This window comes from Gopherus evgoodei, unplaced genomic scaffold, assembly GCF_007399415.2.
Source record: "Gopherus evgoodei ecotype Sinaloan lineage unplaced genomic scaffold, rGopEvg1_v1.p scaffold_39_arrow_ctg1, whole genome shotgun sequence".
In the NCBI taxonomy this organism is placed as follows: Eukaryota; Metazoa; Chordata; order Testudines; family Testudinidae; genus Gopherus; species Gopherus evgoodei.
Genome location: NW_022060060.1, coordinates 3359952 through 3387667, shown reverse-complemented (window position 1 = coordinate 3387667; position 27716 = coordinate 3359952). Strand labels below are relative to the sequence as shown.

General features: G+C 63.4%; 3 protein-coding genes across 7 annotated transcripts; 1 reads left to right on the top strand and 2 right to left on the bottom strand.

Annotated features, from left to right (window-relative positions):
* Positions 1-29: 29 nt before the first annotated feature.
* RAB2B (RAB2B, member RAS oncogene family) lies at positions 30-4960 on the bottom strand. Of its 3 annotated transcripts, none has more exons than XM_030545747.1 (8): positions 4870-4960; positions 4547-4618; positions 2463-2530; positions 2068-2150; positions 1872-1964; positions 1400-1511; positions 962-1030; positions 30-641 (listed from the first exon to the last, which is right to left on the bottom strand). In XM_030545747.1, the coding sequence occupies exons 3-8, from the start codon at positions 2508-2510 to the stop codon at positions 537-539; spliced, it is 510 nt and encodes a 169-aa protein (XP_030401607.1). In that variant the 5' UTR covers positions 2511-2530; positions 4547-4618; positions 4870-4960; the 3' UTR covers positions 30-536. The 3 variants fall into 3 exon arrangements, with proteins under 3 accessions (XP_030401607.1, XP_030401604.1, XP_030401606.1); XM_030545744.1 differs by lacking the exon at positions 4870-4960 and adding an exon at positions 4724-4863; XM_030545746.1 differs by lacking the exons at positions 4547-4618; positions 4870-4960 and adding an exon at positions 4724-4863.
* Positions 4961-5197: 237 nt separating this feature from the next.
* On the top strand, positions 5198-20587 carry TOX4 (TOX high mobility group box family member 4). 2 transcript variants are annotated; one of them, XM_030545741.1, is made up of 9 exons: positions 5198-5291; positions 7977-8045; positions 8806-9048; positions 9287-9544; positions 10066-10305; positions 10415-10486; positions 10887-11573; positions 20106-20269; positions 20351-20587. In XM_030545741.1, exons 1-9 carry the CDS (start codon positions 5286-5288, stop codon positions 20412-20414), a joined length of 1803 nt encoding a protein of 600 aa, XP_030401601.1. In that variant the 5' UTR covers positions 5198-5285; the 3' UTR covers positions 20415-20587. The 2 variants fall into 2 exon arrangements, with proteins under 2 accessions (XP_030401601.1, XP_030401600.1); XM_030545740.1 differs by having other exon boundaries at positions 10063-10305.
* A 104-nt stretch (positions 20588-20691) lies between these two features.
* On the bottom strand, positions 20692-25608 carry METTL3 (methyltransferase like 3). Of its 2 annotated transcripts, none has more exons than XM_030545742.1 (11): positions 25404-25608; positions 24321-24511; positions 23629-24027; positions 22981-23156; positions 22566-22782; positions 21759-21946; positions 21482-21520; positions 21294-21402; positions 21141-21206; positions 20928-21040; positions 20692-20849 (listed from the first exon to the last, which is right to left on the bottom strand). In XM_030545742.1, the coding sequence occupies exons 1-11, from the start codon at positions 25495-25497 to the stop codon at positions 20738-20740; spliced, it is 1704 nt and encodes a 567-aa protein (XP_030401602.1). In that variant the 5' UTR covers positions 25498-25608; the 3' UTR covers positions 20692-20737. The 2 variants fall into 2 exon arrangements, with proteins under 2 accessions (XP_030401602.1, XP_030401603.1); XM_030545743.1 differs by lacking the exon at positions 25404-25608 and adding an exon at positions 24675-24855.
* Between the last annotated feature and the right edge of the window lie 2108 nt (positions 25609-27716).

Below are 27716 nucleotides of genomic sequence, written 5' to 3'. Positions count from 1 at the left end.
CCCCACCCCATAATCAGAGATGCAGCGCGTGCGGGTTACAGACATGCACATGTTTAATAAAAGATGAGGAGCCACAGAGAGGGAGTACACAATAAAAGCCGATACAGGCTGAGGGGTGGCGGCTGGGCACCTGGCCAGGAACACACAAACAGGGTGGGGGGGGGGGCAGTTGGGACCCACAAGCCCTAGGGAAGCAGAGGCCTCACCGGGGCCCAGGCAGCAAGAGATGCAGCTGAAGCGAAAAGGCACTGATGGGGGGAGACTCCAGACCAGGCTCTGCCCTCCCCCACTTCCACAAAAAGGAATGTTTGGGGGTGTGGAACCATGGGCAGGGTCTTTAACCACCCCCCAGGCGTGTGTCAGAGGACACCTGTTCCCCTCCAAGGGGTAGGGATAGGAGTCACGAGCCCCCTCCCACCTCCACGGCTCAGCCAGGGAGCCATCTTCCCCACCAGGGACTGGGGTGGGCTGGTCTCAGCCCCAGGGGAGCAGAGGGTGACCCCCCCACTCCGGGGGCACTGGCATCAAAGCGGGGCTCAACAGCAGCCCGAGCTGTCTCCTGAGCCCTGGGGGCTGTGGCGAGAGCCGGTGCCAGGAGCTGCCCCCGACGGCTGCTGGGGCCCGATCTTGATGCCATTCGCCTAGAAGAGAGAGGGAAGGTTACTCAGGTGTGGACAGGGGAGGGTGCTGCCACCGCAGGCCCTGCAACAAGACACTGGGTCTCGGAGTGGGATCCCATCACCCACAGAAGATCTCACAGAGCTCCTGGCCCCTAGGTGAAGGGACCCAGGCATCTGAGATAGCAGCATGGGGCACTCACTCCCGCAACATATGCCTGGCAGAGGAAGTGGGAACCCAGACATCCAGGATTGCAGTGCCGGGGCACCCCCCAGGCACAAGGCCCTGCAGCGGATGAGCAATGAGGCCCAGGTGGGACAAGAAGTGGGGGGGTCTGGCTCACCTCGTTGTTGATGTCAAAGAGCCCCTGCTGAATCTTCCTGTATATTTCCTTGGCTGTGTCAATGAAGGCCTGAAAACCCAACACATGTGGGGCTGAAAGCGGGCTGGCCTGGGGGCGTCTATCCCCCGCACCCAGAATGTGGCTCCCAGATGCACCCCCTAGCCTGCTGTAAGGAGAGGGGACTCCTGGGTGTAATGGGGTGTGGAATGGGGCACTGTGAGAGGTGACCACAGGGACCTTCTAGTCCCCTCTGCCACTGACAGCTGTCTTGGCAGAGCAGGGAGTGTGAGAAGGAGAATGGGGTGGGCAGAACAAGAAGGAGTAGGGTGGGAGAGTAGGTGGGGGGATGGGGCAGGAGAGCAGGTGGGTGGACTGCAGGAGAGTGGGAGAAGGGACAATCCCAGGCCGTGATCCCAGTCCCCCTTTCCCCTCGCTCACCTCCTCGACGTTGGTGGATGTCTTGGCTGAGGTCTCCATGAAGACCAGCCCGTGTTCCCGCGCGAAGGCCTCTCCCTCTGCTTTTTGCACATCCCGCCGGGACTCCAGGTCACTGCAGGGACACCACAGGTGGGGGGCGAGCATGGCTTGGTAGGGGTCCTGCCCTGGTGAGTCCTAGGGCCCCCAAAGGCCATGCTGGGAGCCCTGCCCTCGGCTGTGGAGCCTGTCCTGGCAAGGATGAGCACGCTTCACCCTGGATCCCTGCACCGCCCAGAGAATCCCCTCACGGAAAGCCAGCTTCCCATCCGACCCTGCAGATATCAGCCCTCCCCCACCCCCGGGGTTCCTACAGCCCCCCAGGGATGAGAAACCCCCTGGCCGCTCCTTCAGCTCCTTGAGAGAAAAACTCTCCATGGACCTGCCCTGCATGGACCTGCATGAACTCTGCGTGGACCCCAACCCCGTCAGTTACCTCTTGTTGCCAATAAGCATGATGACCATGTTGGAGCTGGAATGTTGCCGAGCGTCCTCCAGCCACGAGGTCAGGTGGTTAAAGGTCTCCCTCCTGCGGGCCAGAGAAGGGGTTGAGAGGTGCTGTGGGGACAGACGGCCCCCAGGCTTTAAGAGCATGAGAGAGAGGAGTGTGGGGTGAGGGAGTCAGGCCTTACCTGGTGATGTCATAGACCAGTAGTGCTCCGGCTGCACCACGGTAGTAGGAGCGGGTGATGGAACGGAAAGACTCCTGCCCGGCCTGGATGAGAGAAAAAGGGGGTGAATGCAGCTGCTCACCTGGCTCCACTTCCCTGCTAGGTCCCCTGGTTCCCCCAGCCCACACCTGGTTTCTCCCAGTCACCCTGTTCCTCTACATCACACCCACCTCCTCCCCTGCGCCACAGCTCCAGTACAATCCCCAACACCCTCTGCGTAACCACAGCCCACAGCTCCCAGCCCCATTACTCCCACTTCTAGCTACCTACCCCCACACCTCAGCTGTGTCACCCATCCCCACTGTTCCCCAAAACTGTGAATCCAACCTCCCCCGTCAGTGTCTGCCCCATCTCACTGTGTCCCAGATCTGCAGCTTGATCTGTTTGCTGTCAATGTTGATCATCCGAGCTCCGAACTCCACACCTGGCAGAAAGACACAACAGCAGAAACTATCAAAAGGGGGACCCAATGGGGCAGGCCCAGTACAGTACACAGATCTGTCAGTGCCCCTCACTCTCGACCCGCAGCCCCTGCCAGCCCAGCCCTGCCCCCGAGCTCTGTCAGTGCCCTTCACTCCTGACCCGCAGCCCCTGCCAGCCCAGCCCTGCCCCCGAGCTCTGTCAGTGCCCTTCACTCTCGACCCGCAGCCCCTGCCAGCCCAGCCCCCCTAGCTCTGTCAGTGCCCCTCACTCTCGACCCGCAGCCCCTGCCAGCCCAGCCCTGCCCCCTCAGCTCTGTCAGTGCCCCTCACTCCTGACACGCAGCCCCTGCCAGCCCAGCCCCCCTAGCTCTGTCAGTGCCCCTCACTCTCGACCCGCAGCCCCTGCCAGCCTAGCCCTGCCCCCCCAGCTCTGTCATTGCACCCCCTACCGCCCTGCAGCCCCCTGCCAGCCGAGCACTCCTAGCTCTGTCAGTGCCCCTCACTCTCGATCCGCAGCCCCTGCCAGCCCAGCTCTGCCCCCCCAGCTGTCAGTGCCCCTCATTCCCAATGCGCAGCCCCTGCCAGCCCAGCCCTGCCCCCCGAGCTCTGTCAGTGCCCCTCACTCTCGACACGCAGCCCCTGCCAGCCCAGCCCTGCCCCCCCAGCTCTGTCAGTGCCCCTCACTCTCGACCCGCAGCCCCTGCCAACCCAGCTCTGCCCCCCCCAGCTCTGTCAGTGCCCCTCACTCTCGACCTGCAGCCCCTGCCAGCCCAGCCCCCCCAGCTTTGTCAGTGCCCCCCTCCCGCCCCGCAGCCCCTGCCAGCCCAGCCCTGCCCCCCCAGGTCTGTCAGTGCCCCCCTCCCGCCCTGCAGCCCCCTGCCAGCCCAGCCCTGCCCCCCACAGCTGTCAGTGCCCCCCTCCCGCCCTGCAGCCCTCTGCCAGCCCAGCTCCCCTAGCTCTGTCAGTGCCCCTCACTCCTGATCCGCAGCCTCTGCCAGGCCAGCCTCGCCAGCTCTGTCAGTGCCCCTCACTCCCGCCCCGCAGCCCCTGCCAGCCTAGCCCTGCCCCCCCCAGCTCTGTCAGTGCCCCTCACTCCCGCCCCGCAGCCCCTGCCAGCCCAGCCCTGCCCCCCAGCTCTGTCAGTGCCCCCCTCGTGCCCTGCAGCCCCCTGCCAGCCCAGCACCCCTAGCTCTGTCAGTGCCCCTCACTCCCGAACTGCAGCCCCTGCCAGCCCAGCCCTGCCCCCCGCAGCTCTGTCAGTGCCCCTCACTCCCGAACTGCAGCCCCTGCCAGCCCAGCCCTGCCCCCCGCAGCTCTGTCAGTGCCCCTCACTCCCGAACTGCAGCCCCTGCCAGCCCAGCCCTGCCTCCCAGCTCTGTCAGTGCCCCTCACTCCCGCCCCGCAGCCCCTGCCCGCCCAGCCCTGCCCCCCCAGCTCTGTCAGTGCCCCTCACTCCCGCCCCGCAGCCCCTGCCAGCCCAGCCCTGCCCCCCCAGCTCTGTCAGTGCCCCTCACTCCCGCCCCGCAGCCCCTGCCAGCCCAGCCCTGCCCCCCCAGCTCTGTCAGTGACCCTCATTCTCGACCCGCAGCCCCTGCCAACCCAGCCCTGCCCCCCCCAGCTCTGTCAGTGCCCCTCACTCTAGACCCGCAGCCCCTGCCAGCCCAGCCCTGCCCCCCCCAGCTCTGTCAGTGCCTCTCACTCCCGCCCCGCACCCCCTGCGAGTCCAGCCCTGCCCCCCAGCTCTGCCAGTGCCCCCTCCCGCCCTGCAGCCCCCTGCCAGCCCAGCACCCCTAGCTCTGTCAGTGCCTCTCACTCCCGCCCTGCAGCCCTCTGCGAGCCCAGCCCTGCCCCCCCAGCTCTGTCAGTGCCCCCCTCCCGCCCCACAGCCCCCTGCCAGCCCAGCCCTGCCCCCCCAGCTCTGTCAGTGCCCCCCTCCCGCCCCACAGCCCCTGCCAGCCCAGCCCTGCCCCCCCCGGGTCTGTCAGTGCCCCCCCGCCCCGGAGGCCCGCCCCCGTCACCGATGGTCAGGTCGTGGACGGGCTGGAAGCGCTTGTCGGTGAACTGCAGCAGGAGACAGGATTTCCCGACACCTGGGGGCACAACACGAGACTCTCAGGCCCGCGGGGCCGGCGCAGGGACTGACCCGCCCCTCCCTCCGCCCGCCGGCCGGGCCCCGCGCCCCTCCCCCACAGTACCGGTGTCCCCGATGATGATGTATTTGAAGAGATAGGCGTAAGACATGATGCCCCAACCAGGTCCGCCAAGGGCCTCTCTATCCCCGCCCCGGCTCCGACTCTACTGCTCTGCACCTGGTGCCGCTCTAGCCCCGCCTGTGCCGTACCCGTCTCCACTGCACTACTAGCCCCAGCACGGAAACTACGCTACTTCCGGTACGCTCTAGCCATCCTCCGATGTCGACTCTATTATCCACTTCCGGAGCCGTTCAAGCCCTAGCATAGGGCCATCTCTACTGCTCTACTTCCGGCACCGCTCTATCCCTCTCCCGGTACCATTTCTACTTCCGGCGCCATTCTAGCCCTGGGAGAGCTAAACTCGGTTGCTCTCCAGCTGCCCGGGCATCCCACCGCCTCCCACTCCCAACTCTACGGGGGCCCTTGGGGTTTGCACCGGAAGTGACGCCAAACAGCGGCGGTGGGGGAAGAACAGGGGAGCACAGGAGGGGGGCGATTTCCGGTTCCGGGAGAGGGCTCGGCGGGGTCGCTCACAGACTCGCAGGTGGTAGCGGCTGCTGGGACCATGGAGGTGAGGGGGCGGCGGGGGGCTGGGGAGGTGGGGTTGGTTGCAGAGGAGTGTTTGTGGTGGGCTGGGGAGGTATCAGGGGTGGGGGGTGGTTGGGGGCGGTTGTAGGGGCTTGGGGGTGGTTGTGGGGGGCTGGGGAGGTGGGGTTGGTTGCAGAGGAGTGTTTGTGGCGGGCTGGGGAGGTATCAGGGGTGGGGGGTGGTTGGGGGCGGTTGTAGGGGCTTGGGGGTGGTTGTGGGGGGCTGGGGAGATGGGGTTGGTTGCAGAGGGCTGGGGATGGGATTAGTTGGGGGCCTAGGGGGTGGTTGTGGGAGGCTTGGGAGGTCGTTGGGTAGTGCTGAATTCAGAGGCTCAGACCTGTTCCGCATGTAAAAGTTTTGCCATCGTCCATGTGTAACACACACACCTGCTCCTCTCCCCTCAGAATAATGGAGCTGGGACCCCCGGGGTGTGGTGATGCCAACACAAAAGCACATTTGCTGGTGCAGCTCGTTTGGTGCTGGGACCTGACCTGAGCTGTGTCTTGTTTAAATGCTGTTTCTCTTGGGCTGGCATCAGACGCATCCCTGCTAGGGCAGCATTGGCAGCAGAGCTGCGCTGGTGTCCAGCTCTGCCAAAGCAGCAAAGAATCCTGTGGCACCTTATAGACTAACAGACGTTTTGGAGCACGAGGTATTCACCCATGAAAGCTCATGCTCCAAAGCGTCTGTTAGTCTATAAGGTGCCACAGGATTCTTTGCTGCTTTTACAGATCCAGACTAACACGGCTACTCCTCTGATACTTGACAGCTCTGCCAGTGAACCTGTGCTAGTGTAGACGAAGCCTTACACCAAAGTAATGAAGAGATTGGATTGTGACCAACACCTGCCTCCTGCTGGTGTGAAACTGGTTCAGGCAGTTTGACTCACACTTGTAAACTGAGCATCCTCTCGCCCACCTGAGCATCCACTCGCAAACTCTCATCAGTTCGATTCAACCTGTGTAAAATCCCATCCTCAGATCCCCGTGGCTCTGCCTGTGGGTCAGGCTGAAATCCCAGATCCCTAGGCCACCTTAGTGACAAAAAGGCTGTGAGCCAGGTCTTGTCTACACGTAAACATGGCCACGTCAGCAGCGTTATGTTAGCCACTGTAGAGACAGCTCTGCTGGTATAAAAGTGTTTGTGCCGGGAAGCAAAATAAGCTCTCCTAGCATATCTTTTATACCAGTTTTACTGTGGCTTCTGTGGGGATTTTCTGGCATAAATGTCACTCTCGTCACAGACATAGCTCTGCCACTAAACCTAGACCAGGGCTTGGTTTGAGCCCAGCTTCCGTGGGTTAAACTGCAGGCTTCGGGTTTGTCTGCACATGGAGTTGTTCAGGAATAGCTCTGCTATGAAAATGGATTCAGCTACACAGGAACAAGCTAAAGTTCTTCTATTGGCTTTCTGTTTCAAGAGTAGCTGAGGGCCTGACAATCTTGAATGTATTTCTTCTCCCAGTGCTCCTGAGAGGCAGTGCAGTGCTAGTATGCCCTCTGTATGGCTGGGGGACTAAGGCAGAGAGAATAAGGGCTCCTCTGTATGAGACACTCAGGAAAATTAATATGAATTCATTTGAAGTGAATTAGTTAAACCACATTTAACTTAACTCACTTTAAAGTTAAGTAAAGTTAATTATGGCCACTTAAATGCTGAATAAGACTGTCTACGCAGGAGTTGTGTGCAGTTTAACAAATCCACTTTAAATTCACACTTGCTAAATTGGATTAACTTTTCTGAGTGTCTCATGTAAACAAACCCCCAGTGACTTGCCGCAGCTTCCACAGGGAGCCTGTGACAAAGCAGAGAGTTAATACATGTGGAGAGTTGTAGTTTAAATTCTCCCTGCCTTAATCTGGATTAATTTTCAAATCTAGACAAATGTTAAAACCTTTGAAGGCACTATTTAGCCTGGTGGCTTGTTGTGCTAGTTTAAGAGGTTGGTTTAAATTTGGTTAAACCATAACAGAAGCACGTGGATGGCCTTATTTCCCATTAAAGCCAGTTTATTTTGGGTTGGTTAATTGGTTATTTTGGGTGGCCCCAAACTGAAATGTACTTGCTTTAATCTGTAAGGAGGGCATCTCTATAAGGCTCAGCACTAGGGTAACTGAATTGGTTTGGAAAACGGTTCAAACTAAATCCCTGAGACTTTTCATTGATTTTTAAAGCCATCAGGGACCCTGTGTGTCACAGACCAGAGAATTCCTCCCAGTTCCCGCTGGCCAGAACTCAACAATGCCTGTCTTCCTAAAGCACCTTCCAGGATGGTCTCCGGGCTGTCTCTGAAGCCCTCATGAGATGGAGATTCCACCACTTCCCTCAGGATTTTGTCCTAGTCGTTAATTACCCTCATTGTTAAAAAAACAAAAAAAACCCAACAACAATGGTGCCTGATTTCCAGCCCGAATGTGGCTGGCCCAGCTTCCAGCTGTGGGATCTGGTGTGTGCAGATGAGGCTGGTGTGGTTGCCTGTGTCTGACTGGAAAGCCCCATTAACACTCCTGGGACTCCTTTGTTTCCCCCTCGCTGCTACTGGACCGGGTGCCAGTCACCCCATGTACAGGGCTGAATGCCTGTGGGCTGGGGTTTGCACAGAGACCGAGGGCACAGGCTAGGCTGCTCTCTCTCCCTCCCCAGCCCACATCTCTTCTCTCCCCCGTAGTTCCCTGGAGGAAACGACAATTACCTGGCCATCACGGGGACGGCTCATCCCTTCCTGTCAGGGGCAGAGGTGAGATGGCATTGCGGCTGAGGGTGAAAAATGGGAGATGGATTTGGGATGGGAGCTGAGCGGAGCAAGGTCTGCGGGAGGAGGCCCATGGCTGGAGGTTGGAGCTGGCCTGTGCGGAGACCAAGGCTCCCCTGGGAATGGGCGAGTAGCAGAGGCAGAGAGAGGAAACTAAGAGGGTCATTGTGAGAAGGACCCGTGAGGGAAAAAGTTGCTGTCCCCGTGGGACTTCCTGGGATGAAGCAGGGGGGCTAGAGCCCAGAGGATCGGTCGTGGAGCCATGTGGCTGACTCTGAAGGAAGAGTGGGACCCCCTGGGGGTCTGGTTCACTGAAGGAGCTCCTCCAAGGGACAGTTTAAAAGATAGGGTGTGGCACAGATCCTCTGGATCACTATGGGGCACCAGGAAGATGGGGGCTGGCCCCTGGCCAGGGGTGTAGTAGTGAAGGGCACAAGGGAGATGGGGGCTGATCTCTGGCTGAGGGAGGGGGCAGGGGGGTACCAGGGTGATGAGAGCTGAGCTCTGGCTGGGGGAGGGGTAGTGATGGGCACCCCAGGGTGATGTGGCTGGGCCCATGGAGGGGGCAGGGGGTACCAGGGAGATGAGGGCTGGGACCGGGGAGGGGGCAGGAGGGGCACCAGTGTCATGGGGCTGAGCCCTGGCCAAGTGAGGGGTAGTGGGGGGCACCAGGGATATGGGGTGGGCCTTGGCCTGGCGAAGAGGGCACCAGGGTATCGAGTTCAAGTCTCTGACCTCTCTGCAGACGTTCCACACCCCCAGCCTGGGGGATGAGGAGTTTGAGATCCCGCCCATCTCCCTGGACGCCGACCCCTCGCTGGCAGTCTCAGATGTGGTGGGGCACTTTGATGATCTGGGGGACCCCAGCAGCGCGCCCGACGCCGGCTTCTCCACCCAGTATGGCGTGCAGGCCCTCGACATGCCCGTGGGCATAAACCACAGCCTCATGGAGCAGGGCAGCGGGCTCCTGGCAGGGGGGCTGGCCATGGTGAGGGGCTGGGCTGGGCAGGGGAGGGCAGGCTGCCTTGCAAGGCACTGCCCTGTAGTGCTTGGCTGTGGGCTGGGGAGGAGCCTGGGCCCTACACTGGCTGGCTGGGGATGTACGTACTGGGAGGGCCAGGGCTGGTGCCCTCTAGCAGCAGGCTGGGGTATTGCAGGAGGCTGGTGCTGCTGGGGGCTTCCTCGGGGGAAGGACAGTGCCCCCCAGCTTTGTGTCTGCCCCCCAGGACCTGGATCACTCCATGGGCACCCAGTACAGCACCAACCCGCCCGTCACGATAGACGTGCCTATGAGCCCTGGGGCACTGATGGGGCACGGCCAGCTGACAACCATTGACCAGTCCGAGCTGAGCTCCCAGCTGGGCCTGAGCCTGGGGGGCAGCTCTATCCTACCGCCTGCTGCCCAGTCGCCCGAGGAGCGGCTTTCCCCCACGCCCTCCCCCACCAGCTCCCTGCAGGAGGACGAGCCCGAGGAGTTCAGACGGGTGAGATTCGCGGCTGTGGGGGCCCGATGCATGGCCCCCCCAGGCAGCGCTAGGGGGCCCCTTGCTGTCCCCCTGGGCCCCATGGCAGCGCTGGGGCCCCTTGCTTATCCTGTGCCGCCTCTCCCCCTCCCCCCCCCCGGGTAGCGCCAGGGCCCCTTGATTTCCCGCCTCTCCCCCCCCGGGTAGCGCCAGGGCCCCTCGCCCCCGCCCCTCTCTCCCCCCCGCCCCCTGAGCAGCGCCGGGGCCACCTCGCCCCCCGCCCCTCTCTCCACCCCTGCCCCCTATGCAGTGCCGGGGCCCCCGCCCCTCTCTCCCCCGCCCCCCTGAGCAGCGCCGGGGCCCCTCAGCCCCGCCCCCATCGTTCCCCCGCCCCCTGAGCAGCGCTGGGGCCCCTCGCCCCCGCCCCCTCTCCCCCGCCCCCTGAGGCGCGCCGGGCCCCCTTGCTCCCGCTCCACGCTCCCCCCCCCCCGGTGCTTGGCTCCCCCGTGTGTGCTGCTGAAGGTGAGGTCTGTCTCCAGCAGCAGGTGCCAGCCCAGAAGGCTGCGCCGGTGGTGCTGGACGTAGGGCGGAAGCAGAAACCCGCCAAGAAGCAGAAGAAGAAGAAGGACCCAAATGAGCCGCAGAAACCGGTCTCGGCCTACGCCCTATTCTTCCGTGACACACAGGCCGCCATCAAAGGCCAGAACCCCAACGCCACCTTCGGGGAGGTCTCCAAGATCGTGGCCTCCATGTGGGACAGCTTGGGCGAGGAGCAGAAACAGGTGGGTAGGGCAGTGGGGGTCTGGGGGGAAGAGCACAGGCAGGTGAGGGCTGGGGAGGGCCAGAGCTGGGGGTGGGTGTTGCTGCTCACCCCCTGTCCTTCCTTGCCAGGTTTACAAGCGGAAGACGGAGGCGGCGAAGAAGGAGTATCTCAAGGCACTGGCGGCCTATCGGGCTATCCAGGTGTGTCAGGCACAGGGTCTCACTGCGCTCGGCGCTGTATGCCTGTCCCAGGCTGAGGGCAGCAAGCAGCTGCTCTGCGCCCTGCAGTTCTGAAGGCAGGCTGGGCTCAGCGGAGAGAGGGGGGTTGGATGAGGAGCAGGGTGGAATGAAGCAGAGATGGAGGAGGAGGAAGGTTAGAGAAAACGGCTAAGGGAGTCCAGCAAAACAGTAGCAAGTTCTCAGAAGGTCCCTGCTTCAGCTGCTTCTCCCCCGCCTGGCAGGAGGCTCCGGCTCGTCTGTTCTGCCCTAGGCCTCCCGTCTGGGTTGCTGCAGGGAGGAGAGGGCTGCCCTGCATTGTTCATGGTCCCCTCCGCCCGGCTTTCTTTGCTCTTGGGCTAATCTTCCCTCTCCCTCTCTGCAGACGGCAGCCGAGACGGCGGAGCTGGACCTGAACCCAGTGCTGCCCCCAGCAGCTCCCCAGCCAGCGCCAGCTCCAGCCCCCTCGCCGGCCCCCACGCCCCCTGCCCCCTCGCCGGTTCTCGAGTCCCCACCAGCCACCCCTCAGCCAGCGCCCACCCCTGGGAACCTCTGCTCGCCGCCGCCACCCCAGCCCAGCTTCACCAAGATCATCATCCCCAAGCAGATGCTGCCCTTGTCCTCGCAGGGCGGGGTGGTCACTGTCATCCCCGTCACCTCTGTCACCTCCAGGGGGCTGCAGCTGGGCACGGGTGCCACCCAGATAGTCACTCGCTCCGTGCTGCAGGCTGCGGCGGCCGCTGCCGCAGCTGCCTCCTCTATGCAACTGCCCCGGCTCCAGCCCCCGCCCCTGCAGCAGATGCCCCCACCCCAGCCCCCTGCCCAGCAGGTCGCTGTGCTGCAGCCCCCGCCGCCCCTGCAGGCCATGCAGCAGCCCGCCCTGCAGCAGAAGGTGCGGCTCCACCTGCAGCAGCAGCCCCCACCCCTGCAGATCAAGATCCTGCCTCCGCCAGCCCTGCAGATCCAGCCTGTTACCCTGCAGCCCGAGGAGGCCAGTCCCGAGCGGCCCAGCCCAGAGCCCCAGGGCTCCCCGGAGCCTGTGGAGATGATCACGGCCGATGTGGTGCCCGAGGTGAGGGGGAGGGAATGGGGGTCCTGCTCCTGGACAGGGGAGGGCTGGACCGAGACATGGTGCCTCCTGTGTCCTTGTATTTCTGCCCTGCCCTGCAGTCAATGGGGGGCTGGCGGGGCCAAGAGCAAGCCCATTCAGAGACCATGGGGTGGGATGGACTGGAGGAGCGTAGATGACCTGGGGGTTCTCTGTGTGGGTCGTGGGGAGATAGACTGGGTGCAGGGGGAGTGTTGGGTTGTGGAGGGGTGACAGACTGGGTGCAGGGTGTCATGGAGGGGTGGGGGGACAGGATGGGTGCAGCGGTGGTGGAGGGTTGGCATGGGGGGATAGGCTGAGAATGGGGGGATCTGGAGGAGTGACGGGGGACAGGCTCAGTGCAGGGGGTCATGGAGGGGTGTGGGGACAGGCTGGGTGCAGGGGTGGTGGAGGGTTGGAATGGGGGGACAGGCTGGGTGCAGCAGTGGAGGGTTGGCATGGGGGGACAGGATGGGTGCAGGGGGGATGTGGAGGAGTGACATTGGGGGACAGGCTGAGTGTAGAGGTGGAGGGTTGGCATGGGGGGACAGGCTGGGTGCAGCGGTGGAGGGTTGGCATAGGGGGACAGGATGGGAGCAGGGGGGTATTGGGTTGTGGAGGGGTGACAGACTGGGTACAGGGGGTCATGGAGGGGAGGGGGGATGGGCTGGGTTCAGTGGGGGATGTGGAGGGTTGGCATGGGGGGATGTGGAGAGGTGGCGTGAGGGGGACAGGATGGGTGTGAGGGGGACAGGATGGGTGTGAGGGAGTGATGGAAGGGTGACGTGGAGGGACAGGATGGGTGACAGGCTGAGTGCGGAGGGCTGTGGAGGGTTGGCATGGGGGGATCGGTGTGGAGAGATAGCATGGGGTCATGGAGGGGTGGGCTGACAGGCTGGGTACAGGGGGTGGTGGAGGGGCACTGTGTGGGGATGGGCTGGGCGCCGGGGAATGGACAGGTGCTGTAAGGGGAGTGGTTGGGTGCGTGAAGTCGTAGCCTGCTGAGGTGGGAGTGTCTCGGTGCAGGTGGTGGTGGTGTGCTGTGTGGGGACGGGCTGGGCACGTTGGGTGTTTGAGGTCATAACACGCTGAGGCGGGAGAGGCGCTGTGTGGGGATGCAGTGGGCACGGGGGTGCAGTCGGGTGTGTGAGCTCAGAGCATGCTGAGGCGGGAGAGATGCTGTGTGGAGATGGGATGGGCACGGGGGTGCAGTCGGGTGTGTGAGGTCATAGCACGCTGAGGCGGAGGTGCTGTGTGGGGATGGGGTGGGCACGGGGGTGCAAGCGGGGATGGGATGGGCACGGGGGTGCAGTCGGGTGCGTGAGCTCATAGCACGCTGAGGCGGGAGAGGCGCTGTGGGGATGGGATGGGCACGGGGGTGCAGTCGGGTGCGTGAGATCATAGCACGCTGAGGTGGGAGAGGCGCTGTGTGGGGATGGGGTGGGCACGGGGGTGCAGTCGGGTGCGTGAGCTCATAGCACGCTGAGGCGGGGGAGGCGCTGTGTGGGGATGGGATGGGCACGGGGGTGCAAGCGGGGATGGGATGGGCATGGGGGTGCAGTCGGGTGTGTGAGCTCATAGCACGCTGAGGCGGGGGAGGCGCTGTGTGGGGATGGGATGGGCACAGGGGTGCAGTCGGGTGCGTGAGCTTAGCACGCTGAGGCGGGAGAGGCTCTGTGTGGGGATGGGATGGGCACGGGGGTGCAGTTGGGTGTGTGAGGTCAGAGCACACTCAGGCGGGAGAGGCACTGTGTGGGGATGGTGTGGGCACGGGGGTGCAGTCAGGTGTGTGAGGTCATAGCACGCTGAGGTGAGAGAGGCGCTGTGTGGGGATGGGATGGGCATGGGGGTGCAATCGGGGATGGGATGGACACGGGGGTGCAGTCGGGTGCGTGAGCTCAGCATGCTGAGGCGGGGGAAGCGCTGTGTGGGGATGGGATGGGCACGGGGGTGCAGTTGGGTGTGTGAGGTCAGAGCACACTGAGGCGGGAGAGGCGCTGTGTGGGGATGGTGTGGGCACGGGGGTGCAGTCGGGTGTGTGAGGTCATAGCACGCTGAGGCGGGAGAGGCGCTGTGTGAGGATGGGATGGGCACGGGGATGCAATCGGGGATGGGATGGGCACAGGAGTGCAGTCAGGTGCCATGAACTCATAGCACGCTGAGGTGGGAGAGGCGCTGTGGGGATGGGATGGGCATGGGGGTGCAGTCGGGTGCGTGAGGTCATAGCACGCTGAGGCGGGAGAGGCGCTTTGTGGGGATGGGGTGGGCACGGGGGTGCTGTCGGGTGCGTGAGCTCATAGCATGCTGAGGCGGGAGAGGCGCTGTGTAGAGATGGGATGGGCACGGGGGTGCAGTCGGATGCCATGAGCTCATAGCACGCTGAGGCGGGAGAGGCGCTGTGTGGGGATGGGGTGGACACGGGGGTGCAGTCGGGTGCGTGAGCTCAGAGCACGCTGAGGCGGGAGAGGTGCTGTGTGGGGATGGGGTGGGCACGGGGGTGCAGTCGGGTGCGCGAGGTCATAGCACGCTGAGGTGGGATAGGCGCTGTGTAGGGATGGGGTGGGCACGGGGGTGCAGTCGGGTGCCATGAACTCATAGCACGCTGAGGCGGGAGATGCGCTGTGTGGGGATGGGGTGGGCACGGGGGTGCAGTCGGGTGCGTGAGCTCAGAGCACGCTGAGGTGGGAGAGGCGCTTTGTGGGGATGGGATGGGCACGGGGGTGCAGTCAGGTGCGTGAGCTCAGAGCACGCTGAGGCGGGAGAGGCGCTTTGTGGGGATGGGGTGGGCACGGGTGTGCAGTCGGGTGCGTGAGCTCGGCATGCTGAGGCGGGAGAGGCGCTGTGTGGGGATGGGGTGGGCACGGGGGTGCAGTCGGGTGCGCGAGGTCATAGCACGCTGAGGTGGGATAGGCGCTGTGTAGGGATGGGGTGGGCACGGGGGTGCAGTCGGGTGCCATGAACTCATAGCACGCTGAGGTGGGAGAGGCGCTGTGGGGATGGGATGGGCATGGGGGTGCAGTTGGGTGCGTGAGGTCATAGCACGCTGAGGCGGGAGATGCGCTGTGTGGGGATGGGGTGGGCACGGGCGTGCAGTTGGGTGTGTGAGCTCATAGCACGCTGAGGCGGGAGAGGCGCTGTGTGGGGATGGGGTGGGCATGGGGGTGCAGTCGGGTTTGTGAGCTCATAGCACGCTGAGGCGGGAGAGGCGCTGTGTGGGGATGGGGTGGGCACGGGGGTGCAGACGGGTGCGCGAGGTCATAGCACGCTGAGGTGGGATAGGCGCTGTGTAGGGATGGGGTGGGCACGGGGGTGCAGTCAGGTGCGTGAGGTCATAGCATGATGAGGCGGGAGAGGCACTGTGTGGGGATGGTGTGGGCACGGGGGTGCAGTCGGGTGTGTGAGGTCATAGCACGCTGAGGTGAGAGAGGCGCTGTGTGGGGATGGGATGGGCATGGGGGTGCAATCGGGGATGGGATGGACACGGGGGTGCAGTCGGGTGCGTGAGCTCAGCATGCTGAGGCGGGGGAAGCGCTGTGTGGGGATGGGATGGGCACGGGGGTGCAGTTGGGTGTGTGAGGTCAGAGCACACTGAGGCGGGAGAGGCGCTGTGTGGGGATGGTGTGGGCACGGGGGTGCAGTCGGGTGTGTGAGGTCATAGCACGCTGAGGCGGGAGAGGCGCTGTGTGAGGATGGGATGGGCACGGGGGTGCAATCGGGGATGGGATGGGCACAGGAGTGCAGTCAGGTGCCATGAACTCATAGCACGCTGAGGTGGGAGAGGCGCTGTGGGGATGGGATGGGCATGGGGGTGCAGTCGGGTGCGTGAGGTCATAGCACGCTGAGGCGGGAGAGGCGCTTTGTGGGGATGGGGTGGGCACGGGGGTGCTGTCGGGTGCGTGAGCTCATAGCATGCTGAGGCGGGAGAGGCGCTGTGTAGAGATGGGATGGGCACGGGGGTGCAGTCGGATGCCATGAGCTCATAGCACGCTGAGGCGGGAGAGGCGCTGTGTGGGGATGGGGTGGACATGGGGGTGCAGTCGGGTGCGTGAGCTCAGAGCACGCTGAGGCGGGAGAGGTGCTGTGTGGGGATGGGGTGGGCACGGGGGTGCAGTCGGGTGCGCGAGGTCATAGCACGCTGAGGTGGGATAGGCGCTGTGTAGGGATGGGGTGGGCACGAGGGTGCAGTCGGGTGCCATGAACTCATAGCACGCTGAGGCGGGAGATGCGCTGTGTGGGGATGGGGTGGGCACGGGGGTGCAGTCGGGTGCGTGAGCTCAGAGCACGCTGAGGTGGGAGAGGCGCTTTGTGGGGATGGGATGGGCACGGGGGTGCAGTCGGGTGCGTGAGCTCAGAGCACGCTGAGGCGGGAGAGGCGCTTTGTGGGGATGGGGTGGGCACGGGTGTGCAGTCGGGTGCGTGAGCTCGGCATGCTGAGGCGGGAGAGGCGCTGTGTGGGGATGGGGTGGGCATGGGGGTGCAGTCGGGTGCGCGAGGTCATAGCACGCTGAGGTGGGATAGGCGCTGTGTAGGGATGGGGTGGGCACGGGGGTGCAGTCAGGTGCGTGAGGTCATAGCATGATGAGGCGGGAGAGGCACTGTGTGGGGATGGTGTGGGCACGGGGGTGCAGTCGGGTGTGTGAGGTCATAGCACGCTGAGGTGAGAGAGGCGCTGTGTGGGGATGGGATGGGCATGGGGGTGCAATCGGGGATGGGATGGACACGGGGGTGCAGTCGGGTGCGTGAGCTCAGCATGCTGAGGCGGGGGAAGCGCTGTGTGGGGATGGGATGGGCACGGGGGTGCAGTTGGGTGTGTGAGGTCAGAGCACACTGAGGCGGGAGAGGCGCTGTGTGGGGATGGTGTGGGCACGGGGGTGCAGTCGGGTGTGTGAGGTCATAGCACGCTGAGGCGGGAGAGGCGCTGTGTGAGGATGGGATGGGCACGGGGGTGCAATCGGGGATGGGATGGGCACAGGAGTGCAGTCAGGTGCCATGAACTCATAGCACGCTGAGGTGGGAGAGGCGCTGTGGGGATGGGATGGGCATGGGGGTGCAGTCGGGTGCGTGAGGTCATAGCACGCTGAGGCGGGAGAGGCGCTTTGTGGGGATGGGGTGGGCACGGGGGTGCTGTCGGGTGCGTGAGCTCATAGCATGCTGAGGCGGGAGAGGCGCTGTGTAGAGATGGGATGGGCACGGGGGTGCAGTCGGATGCCATGAGCTCATAGCACGCTGAGGCGGGAGAGGCGCTGTGTGGGGATGGGGTGGACATGGGGGTGCAGTCGGGTGCGTGAGCTCAGAGCACGCTGAGGCGGGAGAGGTGCTGTGTGGGGATGGGGTGGGCACGGGGGTGCAGTCGGGTGCGCGAGGTCATAGCACGCTGAGGTGGGATAGGCGCTGTGTAGGGATGGGGTGGGCACGAGGGTGCAGTCGGGTGCCATGAACTCATAGCACGCTGAGGCGGGAGATGCGCTGTGTGGGGATGGGGTGGGCACGGGGGTGCAGTCGGGTGCGTGAGCTCAGAGCACGCTGAGGTGGGAGAGGCGCTTTGTGGGGATGGGATGGGCACGGGGGTGCAGTCGGGTGCGTGAGCTCAGAGCACGCTGAGGCGGGAGAGGCGCTTTGTGGGGATGGGGTGGGCACGGGTGTGCAGTCGGGTGCGTGAGCTCGGCATGCTGAGGCGGGAGAGGCGCTGTGTGGGAATGGGGTGGGCATGGGGGTGCAGTCGGGTGCGCGAGGTCATAGCACGCTGAGGTGGGATAGGCGCTGTGTAGGGATGGGGTGGGCACGGGGGTGCAGTCGGGTGCGTGAGGTCATAGCATGATGAGGCGGGAGAGGCACTTTGTGGGGATGGGGTGGGCACGGGGGTGCAGTCGGGTGCATGAACTCAGAGCACGCTGAGGCGGAAGAGGCGCTGTGTGGGGATGGGGTGCGCACGGGGGTGCAGTCGGGTGTGTGAGGTCATAGCATGCTGAGGCGGGAGAGGCGCTGTGGGGATGGGATGGGCACGGGGGTGCAAGCGGGGATGGGATGGGCACGGGGGTGCAGTCGGGTGCGTGAGCTCATAGCACGCTGAGGCGGGAGAGGCGCTGTGTGGGGATGGGATGGGCACGGGGGTGCAGTTGGGTGTGTGAGGTCAGAGCACACTGAGGCGGGAGAGGCGCTGTGTGGGGATGGTGTGGGCACGGGGGTGCAGTCGGGTGTGTGAGGTCATAGCACGCTGAGGCGGGAGAGGCGCTGTGTGGGGATGGGATGGGCACGGGGGTGCAATCGGGGATGGGATGGGCACGGGGGTGCAGTCAGGTGCCATGAACTCATAGCACTCTGAGGCGGGAGAGGCGCTTTGTGGGGATGGGGTGGGCACGGGGGTGCAGTCGGGTGCCATGAACTCATAGCACGCTGAGGCGGGAGAGGCGCTGTGTGGGGATGGGGTGGGCACGTGGGTGCAGTCGGGTGCGTGAGGTCATAGCACGCTGAGGCGGGAGAGGCGCTTTGTGGGGATGGGATGGGCACGGGGGTGCAGTTGGGTGCGTGAGCTCAGAGCACGCTGAGGCGGGAGAGGCGCTGTGTGGGGATGGGATGGGCATGGGGGTGCAGTCGGGTGTGTGAGCTCATAGCATGCCTAGGCAGGAGAGGCGCTGTGGGGATGGGATGGGCACGGGGGTGCAATCGGGGACGGGGGTGCAGTCGGGTGCGTGAGGTCATGGCACGCTGAGGCGGGAGAGGCGCTGTGTGGGGATGGGGTGGGCATGGGGGTGCAGTTGGGTGCGTGAGCTCATAGCACTCTGAGGCGGGAGAGGCGCTGTGGGGATGGGGTGGGCACGTGGGTGCAGTCGGGTGCGTGAGGTCATAGCACGCTGAGGCGGGAGAGGCGCTTTGTGGGGATGGGATGGGCACGGGGGTGCAGTTGGGTGCGTGAGCTCAGAGCACGCTGAGGCGGGAGAGGCGCTGTGTGGGGATGGGATGGGCATGGGGGTGCAGTCGGGTGTGTGAGCTCATAGCATGCCTAGGCGGGAGAGGCGCTGTGGGGATGGGATGGGCACGGGGGTGCAATCGGGGACGGGGGTGCAGTCGGGTGCGTGAGGTCATAGCACGCTGAGGCGGGAGAGGCGCTGTGTGGGGATGGGGTGGGCATGGGGGTGCAGTTGGGTGCGTGAGCTCATAGCACTCTGAGGCGGGAGAGGCGCTGTGTGGGGATGGGGTGGGCACGGGGGTGCAGTCGGGTGCCATGAACTCATAGCACGCTGAGGCAGGAGAGGCGCCGTGTGGGGATGGGGTGGGCACGGGGGTGCAGTCGGGTGTGTGAGGTCATAGCATGCTGAGGCGGGAGAGGCGCTGTGGGGATGGGATGGGCACGGGGGTGCAAGCGGGGATGGGATGGGCACGGGGGTGCAGTCGGGTGTGTGAGGTCATAGCACGCTGAGGCGGGAGAGGCGCTGTGTGGGGATGGGCACGGGGGTGCAGTCGGGTGCCATGAACTCATAGCACGCTGAGGCAGGAGAGGCGCTGTGTGGGGATGGGGTGGGCACAGGGGTGCAGTCGGGTGTGTGAGCTCATAGCACGCTGAGGTGGGATAGGCGCTGTGTAGGGATGGGGTGGGCACGGGGGTGCAGTCGGGTGCGTGAGGTCATAGCATGATGAGGCGGGAGAGGCACTTTGTGGGGATGGGGTGGGCACGGGGGTGCAGTCGGGTGCATGAACTCAGAGCACGCTGAGGCGGAAGAGGCGCTGTGTGGGGATGGGGTGCGCACGGGGGTGCAGTCGGGTGCGTGAGGTCATAGCACGCTGAGGCGGGAGAGGCGCTGTGTGGGGATGGGGTGGGCATGGGGGTGCAGTTGGGTGCGTGAGCTCATAGCACTCTGAGGCGGGAGAGGCGCTGTGTGGGGATGGGGTGGGCACGGGGGTGCAGTCGGGTGCCATGAACTCATAGCACGCTGAGGCAGGAGAGGCGCCGTGTGGGGATGGGGTGGGCACGGGGGTGCAGTCGGGTGTGTGAGGTCATAGCATGCTGAGGCGGGAGAGGCGCTGTGGGGATGGGATGGGCACGGGGGTGCAGTCGGGTGTGTGAGGTCATAGCACGCTGAGGCGGGAGAGGCACTGTGTGGGGATGGGATGGGCACGGGGGTGCAGTCGGGTGCCATGAACTCATAGCACGCTGAGGCAGGAGAGGCGCTGTGTGGGGATGGGGTGGGCACGGGGGTGCAGTCGGGTGCGTGAGCTCATAGCACGCTGAGGCAGGAGAGGCGCTGTGTGGGGATGGGATGGGCGGTGGTCGGGTGTGTGAGCTGATAGCACGCTGAGGCGGGAGAGGTGCTGTGTGGGGATGGGGTGGGCACGGGGGTGCAGTCGGGTGCGTGAGCTCATAGCACGCTGAGGCGGGAGAGGCGCTGTGTGGGGATGGGGTGGGCACGGGGTTGCAGTTGGGTGCCATGAACTCATAGCACGCTGAGGCAAGAGTGGCGTGATTTGGGCAGACACCCCTGGGCTTCGCCCTGCAACCAATGACCCTGCCGCCCCGCCCAGGTGGAGTCCCCGACGCAGATGGATGTGGAGCTGGTGTCCGAGTCTCCTGTGGGGCTGTCGCCCCGGCCCCGCTGCGTGCGCTCTGGCTGCGACAACCTGCCCATCAGCAGCAGTGACTGGGACAACGAGTACTGTAGCAGCGAGTGCGTCGTCAAGCACTGCAGGTGAGGGGGGCGCTGCGCCTCCCCCATGTTCCTGGGCACCCCTCCCTCCCCCCTGCTGACACTCGCTCTGTCTCTTTGCAGGGATGTGTTCCTAGCCTGGCTGGCTTCTCGCAACGCCAACAGCAGCGTGGTCTTTGTGAAGTGAGCGGTGCGGCCGGGACGGAGCCTGTTCGGAGTGCGGGCAGCACCCAGCGCAGCCACTGCTGGGGCCCAAGGGGGATCATGGCCCCTGCGGGTGGGGGGGAGGTGGTGATGGCACAGACTTTGCTCTTACGCCAGGCTATGCCTCTGGAGCTGATTAAAGTGGGAGGGGCTGGAGCTTTGTGAGCTGCTTATTGGGACCGGGGGGCACAGCTGCCTGGCCTGAGTCCCCTTGAGTCAGGAGTTGGGAGCTGCCTGTGCCCAGCCAGCGAGGCCTAGCGTTCGTTTTCTCGTTTTATTACAAAATAACCCTGTCCCCTCCGCCCCCTACATGTTCTTGGGCTTGGAAATGATCCCATCTGGGTAGCGCTGCTTGAACTGGGCCACCACATCAGGGTCCAGCAGGTGGATGCCGTCCAGCTGGTTGCCCAGTGTGATCCTGCCAGAGAGAGGAGGGCAGGGTTAGCAGGTAGGGGGTCCCGGTGTCCTGGGAGGAGTTGGGGGAGGGGGCCCTCACCAGTTGGGCTGCACGTTATGCGGGCGGCCAAAGAGTTCGATCTTGCGGGTGCCGGGAGAGAGGCGCTCGATCATGCCGTAGATCTCGTCTGGCTTGTGGCTGGTGGAGCGGACCTGCAAAAGGGGGTGACCATGGGGAGCTGTGGGGAGTGGGGAAGGAGCCCTAGCCACTCCTCGCAGGGATTGCCAGAGCATGGGGAGGTGCTAAACTTACCTCAGCTACGATGACATCGCAGTCCAGGCCCCGGTTGAAGCCCTGGGGGTTCCCCTTGACCCCCACCTGTACAGGACAGAGAGAGAGAGAGGCTGAGCCAGGAGCTGGGGGGACCCCCCATCTAAGCTGGTCCCAGGCAGTGTTCCCCCATACCAGGCAGTGCTCCTTGCCGTGGTTCAGCCAGTGCCCTGTCCGCCCCGTGCGGATGATTCGCTGGAGCTGGTTGGTTTTCACCCAGATGATCTCATCTACCCGCTCATACCTAGGGCAGAAGGAGAGGGGATTAATAGCTGGGCCGGGGGGCAGTGGCGGTGGGGGAGGGGGACTGACCAGACACTCACCCCCAGAGGTTGAGGCACTCGCGTCCCAGCTCCATGGCCCTGCGGGGACAGCAGGTGGGGGTGAGATGCTGAACTGGCCCAGACACACTGTCAACCTGCCTAGCTCCCCCCATAGCCACTCAGTGACCTCTGCAGCCTGACCCACCCCAGGCCCCCTGGCAGGCTCACCTGTCTCCCTGTGCTTGCTGGTGACCCAGAGCCTCTGCTGTGCACCCTCTCCCCCCCCCCCCGCCCATAGCAACCAGTGACCCACAGGCTCAGCCCCCTCCCAGCATACCGGCCAGTGACCCAGAGGAAGAGGAACCCTTCGTCCTGCAGCACAGGGATGTTGAGGCGTCGCATCTCATCATCGGTCAGGGTGCCATAGGGTAGCTCCATGTGGATGTCCCAGGGCGGGTCGGCCATGACCACCGCGAACTTGCCCAGGATGCTGACGTCCAGGTAGCGGATGTCGCAGCAGATCCACTGGGGTGAGGGGAGGGTCAGAGAGAAACCAAAACTACCCACCCCCATCCCCAAGGAGAACGGCCTTTAGCCGCTGATGGGGCAGCAGGAAGCCTCCACCCCCCATTGCAACCCCCAGAACTGTGTCATCCCACAGCTCACCAGCCACTGTGCCACTCTCCAGAGAGCACAGTCCCGCCCCATTGCCCCCCCCCAACCCTTCCCTGGAGACTGGATAGCCCAATCCCCGTAATGCTGCCCAGAACCCCCCTATCGTCCCCTAAACCCTTCCCCAGAGACCCAACAGTCCCACAGCTGTAACACTGCCCAGAACCCCCCCATTGCCCCCACCACAAACTCTTCCCCAGAGACTGGACAGCCGAACCCCCGTAACGCTGCCCAGAACCCCCCCATCGCTGCCCAGAACCCCCCCATCGCCACTCAAACCCTTCCTGAGACCCAACAGCCCCACGCCTGTAACGCTGCACATTGCCCCCCCCATCACCACCCAAACCCTTCCCCAGAGACCTGACAGTCCCACCCCTGTAATGCTGCCACCAGCCCTGTTGTCCCATACCACTTCTTGCCTAACCCCTCACCCCCGAATCGATTTGCCCAGACACTTGCTCCCCCCCGATACCTGTGGGGGGAAGAGGCGGTCGATGCTGGGGTCCCCACCCACCGCCTGGGGCAGTGCCAGCTCCTGGCCAGCACTGTGGTCACGCCCCCCGGGGGCATCCAGATCACTGCAGGCATCAATTTCGTAGTGGACGTATTTGCAGGTGTCCATGTGGAAGCAGGTGTTGAGGAAGGAGCAGTCGCCCAAAGACTCATCCGTGTGCTTGTTAATGATGCGCCTTGGGGGGACAGTGATATATGACAGACATGGAACCCAGGAGTCCGGGTGTCCAACTTGCCATTCCCCCCACTAGATCACCCCCCTTCCAGTGCCAGGGAAAGAACCCAGGAGACCTGGCTCCCAGCCCCCCTTCCCCTCCCAGAGCCAGGGAGAGAACCCAGGCGTCCTGATTCCCAGCCCAAGGGCAGGCTCTCACCTGAAGTGCAGTTTGCGGCAGGGCCACTCAGCGTCCGTGGCTTTCATACACTCCTCCTTGGTGCCATAGTCACAGAACTCCTGTACCTGGGCGCGGCCCCGCGAGCGAAACTTCTCCACGATTGACTGCTCCTTGGCCGTGGTTGTGTTCAGCAGCTCCAGGATCTCCTGGCTCACCTGGGGTGTGGGGAGAGCTGTGAGAAGGACCCAGGAATCCGGGGTTCCCTTCTGCCTGCTCCCTTCCCATATCCAAGGAGTCCAGATTTCCAGCCTCCCCTGCCCCTCCCTATGGGAATAATGGGGGTCTAGCAGACCTTCCTCAAGTGCTGGAAAGCGGGTAAGGGTTCGTATATGGTCACAACAGCCTGTACCAATGAATGTTACTAAATGTTAATGAGGTGTGAAAAGGAGACAGACTGTATTGGTCCAAAGAAAATGGTCTCAGGGTCCCACCCAAGGCCAGGGTTGAGATCATGTCTGCTCTGACCCACTCGTCTCCCAGAGCCAGGGACAGAACCCAGGAGTCCTAGCTCCCAGCCCCTGACCCTAACCCACTAGACCCCACTCCCCTCCCAGAACCATGGTGAGATCCCCCAACACTGGGCCCCTAGCCTGTGTTGAGACTAGGATCCAGGTGTCCAGCTGGTACCTTCTTGCTCTGCTGCTCCTTGGTGGACTGCTGGCTCAGCAGGCTCTCGATCTCCAGGTCCAGGTCTGATGCCTGCTTCCTAGACTTCTTGGCCGGTTCCTTGGCCAGCTCCGAGGTGGTCAAGGCAGAGGGGGTGGCACTGGCTGGGGAAGGAACAGCACCCCCAGCATCCTGCTCCGCCCAGCGCTTCTGGCCCCCAGCGCTGCCTGGCTCAGCAGGGCCCTTCCGCTCAGCCACAGCGCCCATCATGGCAGAGAGCTTGGAGTGGTCAGCATAGGTGACCAGGGTGGGCTGCTCCTCGTCATCCTGCAGCAGCCCCCGGCGCACCTCAATCAGCTCCTGAGCTGCAAACTTCTGTAGCAGGCTCTCCACGCTATGCTGGGTGACAGGGGCCTCCGGCTGTAGGACAGACAGGATCACAGGGTGGGGCAAGTGTGAAAAGAGATGGGGTTACCCCAGTGCCTGGCAGGGGGAGAGACAGGGTCCCCTGGGGAAAAAGATGGTCAAATTGGAGGGAGGATGAGGGACGTGTCAGAGGATCAGCCAATCCAGGGAACGAAGGAACAGCAAATAGTTGACAGAGCAGGTGCTGCTCGGGGACAGCGGGTGTGTTTTCACATGGACAGGCGGTGGAGGAGAATGGGGCTGGTCATCAGGGCACCGGCAGCAAGTGGGAGGGACCAGGCTCTCACCGTGGAGATGGCCAGGCAGATGGAGAGGGCATCGGTGGGCAGCGCCAGCCCCAGGTCCGAGAGGTGATGCAGCAGCTTCTTCTCCAGCTCGGGGTCAGTGGCCAGCTCTCTAGCTGCGCTGTTGGGTGTGGGGGCTGCGGGCACTGGGCTGTCGCTGCGGAAAGGTGACGCCAGCTCTGGGTTCCTGAGGTCTAGGGAGAGAGATGGGATGATGCTGGTGATATCTGAGTATTGAGAGGTGACACCCCCCTTCCAACCTCCCCAGCACTCACCCACTACACCAACCGCCCGCATCCCAACTTCTCCCCGTAGCTCCAGCCAATCAGTCCTGCCCCCTCCCCCACTGCCTCTCACCCTTGTGCCAGTGGGTCCAGCTGGGGTCCCTGCTGCAGCTGTTGTTGACCCCCCTAGTGCTCCGACTCCATGGCTTCTCCTGCCGCCCAATGCATCCTGATTCCTGACCCCCTGTATCCCCAGCACATTTATGCCCTAGTGCCCTTTGGGGACCACTTGAGCCCTGTGCCAAAAATGCCCTTTAACTTCTGACCTCAACACAGGGGTTCTGCTTCTGTCACCGATGCAGCCACCCTCTGCCCCTGCCTCGTGGTTCCCAATTTCCCCCTGCCGCAGTGCCCCTTGCCCCCAGTACCCCTGCATCTGCCCATCTGATCCAGTCATGGCCTTGCTGACATTTGACCCTCACAGTGCTCCTGGATCTCACAGCCACGGGATCTAGCCTGCACCCCCGCCCCCCGCCATCGATAGCTCCCTGAGCCCTGGCCAAACCCCAATCCCCACCAGCCCCTATGCCCACTGTGCCTTCACCGCCTCTAGCTCCCCGACCCCTTGGTATCCCCTAGGCCCTAGGCCCTCACTCATGCCACTTGCCCTTTGACCCTGTGACACCCCCGACCCCATCCCCCCAGAGAATCCTGCTGGTGTCACCACTGCCCCTTCATGCCCTTTGCCCCCTGACCGCCTTGCATCACCAATGCTCTAGGATTGGCCCCTGATTCCGTGCCCTTTGACCCCTGAACTCCATGGTCCCGCTCTGCCCTTTCCCCGCGCCCCCCACCCGCTCACCCAGCGGATCCTGTTTCCGCCGCCGCTGGAGCCGCTCCCGCAGCGAGTCCAGCTGCTTCTTGTGGGCCTGGATCGAGCTCCACGTGTCCGACATAGTCCGGGCCGGCCCGGCCGGGCGCGGTCTCCGGCCCCGCTGCCCTTCCCCGCTCAGGCAGCCCCGAGCACCGGACAGACCGACGCTGCTCAGGCGGACCGCGTGGTCACGAGTAACCGGAAGTGCCTCGGGGGGATGGAGATAAGGAGCGAACAATTCCTGTTTCTGCCCACACCGCGAATCCGCCGCCGCCATCACGTATACTGGCAAGCGACGACCATCTTGGTTATGGATGTGTACAGAGCGGCCATCTTGGTTAGGGGTAATTTTGAACGCCGCCATCTTGGTTATCTTTTGTTTTTTAAAAACAGCCATCTTATTTACTGGCAAACGACGGCCATCTTGGTTTTAAAGCCTCCATGGCGGCCATTTTTGACTGGGGCATACTTGGCGTCCATCTTAATTAGTGACGAATACTGATGTCTTGGCGGCCATCTTGTTTACTGGCACAGAGGCGCCTACCCACCAATCTTGTTACTGGCACAAAGGTCTTTTGGCCTTGTTGGTCATTGGTGTCGGTTGTACTTCGACTCCACACCTGCCACGTTGATGGTTGGCACAGCCTTACGCACCCCCTCACAGGGCAGTGGTTGCAACCATGTTGGTGTCTGGCCCCCATCCGAGGTGGCAGCTCCCCCCCCCCCGCCACCCTTGGTCACCATCAAGGTGGTGAATAGAGGACGTGGCAATCTCAGCGTGAAGTTTTGGCGGCCATGTTGGCTACTGGCACTGGAGCATTGCTTGCCCAAGCCACAAGCCTTGTCAATGCAGTGGACCTGTGGAGGCAGCCATCTTGGTCACTGGCACAAAGGAGCCTGGTAGTGAGCATCTGGCACTGATCCGATCCTGGGGGTGACCGACAAACCCAGTGATAGTGACCAGCTCTGGGCAGGGATGGGGGTCTAACCCTGCTCCCTTTTCTGCTGCAGCTTCTCCTTTCCTTGGTGCCTTTAGGCTGATTGGAGGATAACATTTGCCATTCCTCCAGTCCCTTTGTGTCCCCAAACAACCCCCCCGCCCCAACAGGCAGCCACATCTGGAGGGCAGCAGGAGTGTTTGGGGCAGCAGAAAACACACCCCTGGGTGTTCGCCCCATGTGGAGCAAAGGGGAGCCCTAGATTGCCAGGTGGGTCACACCTTAGGATTCAGGACCCCTGAGTTCCAGTCCCAGTTCTGCCACAGACTCACGGTCCGTGAATCTAGCCCTAGCTCCCTCCTGGGGGTAAAGAACTCTTCCCTCCCCCTAACTTTAACATGGCACCTGGGCTGATGGGGCGGCTGCTCTGCCCTGGTGTGGGGGCTGGAGAGAGGAGAGAGAGGGGAAGAGCTGGCAGATGCTGGAGGGAGGGAAAATGGAATGGGTGGCAAGGTAGGAGGGGAGGGAAGAACAGCTGAGCTGGAGAAGGAATGGGGGGAACAACTTTGGGGATTAGTGCTGGCTGGATGTTCCCCTCACCACAGGCCTCCCAAGCACCTCTGGCTGGCTCAGGCTTAAGCAGCGCAGCATTATGTGACACTGGCAGGGGAAGGGAAAAGAGCTGGGCCTGGAGCAGGACTGGAGACAGGGAGTACTTGAAATCCACTGGGGAGTGTATGCGACCCCCTCTCCCCCCCAGTGCTGATCCACCGAGAACGTGAGCATGTTACAGCCCCCAGCCACATGGGCCTGCCTCCTTAGTCACACTGGAGGTAATGAGGCCAAGTGTGTACATGTCCCTGTTGCCCCCTGGTGGAGATAATGAGTCCTGCCATGTGTGGCCCTGTTGCCCCCTGCTGGAAGGGCCAAGCCCTGCTATGTGTGTGTGTGTGTGTGTGTGTGTGTGGCCCTGCTGCCCCCTGCTGGAGAGATGAGCCCTGCTGTGTGTGTCCCTGCTGACCCCTGCTGGAGGGAACGAGTCCTGCTGTGTGTGTGTGTGTGTGTGTGTGTCTCCCTGATGCCATCTGGTGGAGGGGACGAGTCTTGCTCTGTGTGTGTGTGTGTGTGTGTGTGTGTCCCTGTTGCCCCCTTCTGGAGGGGACAAGCCCTGCTGTATGTCTCTGTTGCCCCCTGCTGGAGGGGACAAGCCCTACCGTGTGTGTGTGTGTGTGTGCGTGTGTGTGCGCTGCCCTCTGCTGGAGGGGATAAGCCCGGCCATGTTTGTGACGCAGAGAAACGTCTGAATCTCCCCACTCACCCCGCCCCATCTCCTCCCTGGGGAGAATAAGACCGAGTTTCTGGG

Bases quoted from the DNA above. Each gene is read 5' to 3' on its own strand.
- RAB2B (XM_030545744.1), bottom strand. From the start codon at position 4,769: ATGTCTTACGCCTATCTCTTCAAATACATCATCATCGGGGACACCG. The intron at 1,965-2,067 runs GTAAGGCCTGAC...TCTGGCCCGCAG, and splicing joins CTGGTCTATGACATCACCAG to GAGGGAGACCTTTAACCACC. The intron at 642-961 runs GTGAGCCAGACC...TCTCTCTTCTAG, and splicing joins TCTTTGACATCAACAACGAG to GCGAATGGCATCAAGATCGG.
- TOX4 (XM_030545740.1), top strand. The intron at 9,049-9,286 runs GTGAGGGGCTGG...TCTGCCCCCCAG, and splicing joins TGGCAGGGGGGCTGGCCATG to GACCTGGATCACTCCATGGG. The intron at 10,487-10,886 runs GTGTGTCAGGCA...CCCTCTCTGCAG, and splicing joins CGGCCTATCGGGCTATCCAG to ACGGCAGCCGAGACGGCGGA.
- METTL3 (XM_030545742.1), bottom strand. From the start codon at position 25,497: ATGTCGGACACGTGGAGCTCGATCCAGGCCCACAAGAAGCAGCTGGAC. The intron at 24,512-25,403 runs GTGAGCGGGTGG...CTCTCTCCCTAG, and splicing joins GCGGAAACAGGATCCGCTGG to ACCTCAGGAACCCAGAGCTG. The intron at 21,207-21,293 runs GTATGGGGGAAC...TGTCCTGTACAG, and splicing joins ACGGCAAGGAGCACTGCCTG to GTGGGGGTCAAGGGGAACCC.